General features: G+C 71.4%; 1 protein-coding gene across 1 annotated transcript; it reads right to left on the reverse strand.

Moving 5' to 3' along the window:
• Positions 1 to 420: 420 nt before the first annotated feature.
• Positions 421 to 584, reverse strand: MNEG_16511 (hypothetical protein; the record flags this gene model as incomplete). Its single annotated transcript, XM_014035019.1, has 1 exon — positions 421 to 584. A coding segment is annotated over one exon (164 nt), but the record flags the coding sequence as incomplete, so codon positions are not given.
• Between the last annotated feature and the right edge of the window lie 18 nt (positions 585 to 602).

Below are 602 nucleotides of genomic sequence, written 5' to 3' on the forward strand. Positions count from 1 at the left end.
ACGGGCGCCGGCGCACGCGCGAGAAGGCATCCTCTGGGGGAAAAGGGGGTTATGCAGGCCAGCCAGGCAGCTGGCCAGGCCCTGCCCATGGCGCTCTCTGCCGAGGCCAGGCGCCCGTTCATCCGGTGTGCAGCGCGCCGCCGCCTTGCTGGGTCTCCACCGCCAGCGCGATCCCCCAGGCAAGTAGAACCAGCAGCGTCACGGTCACTGAGGGGGGGGGCCGAGGGCGGCGGCGGCGAGCGGACATAAGCGTCAATGGCAACGGCGCGATACCTCAGAAGCTCTGTAGTCACTTCGCAGGCAGGGCCTTCACCAGTTTGGGTTGGTTGCGACAGCCATCAAACGGATGCGCGCCGCTGCCCTCGTGCAGAGGGCGCGCCCAGCCCTGCTGCGCGGCGCACCGCCGGCAGAGGTGCTCACCCGCCGTGACCGCGAAGCCGAGCACCAGCGGGGCGTACAGGCCGCACCACGGCCGCATGAGCCGCGGCAGCGCGCACGTCGCCCACAGGCCGCAGGTGGACCAGCAGAGGACGCAGTTGTAGGCGGCGGCGGTCACAAAGCAGCAGCTCTTGCGGATGAGGCGCCTGGCGCGGGGGGGGGGG

The sequence above is a fragment of the Monoraphidium neglectum genome (genome assembly GCF_000611645.1).
Source record: "Monoraphidium neglectum strain SAG 48.87 unplaced genomic scaffold scaffold06451, whole genome shotgun sequence".
Lineage (NCBI taxonomy): Eukaryota > Viridiplantae > Chlorophyta > Chlorophyceae > Sphaeropleales > Selenastraceae > Monoraphidium > Monoraphidium neglectum.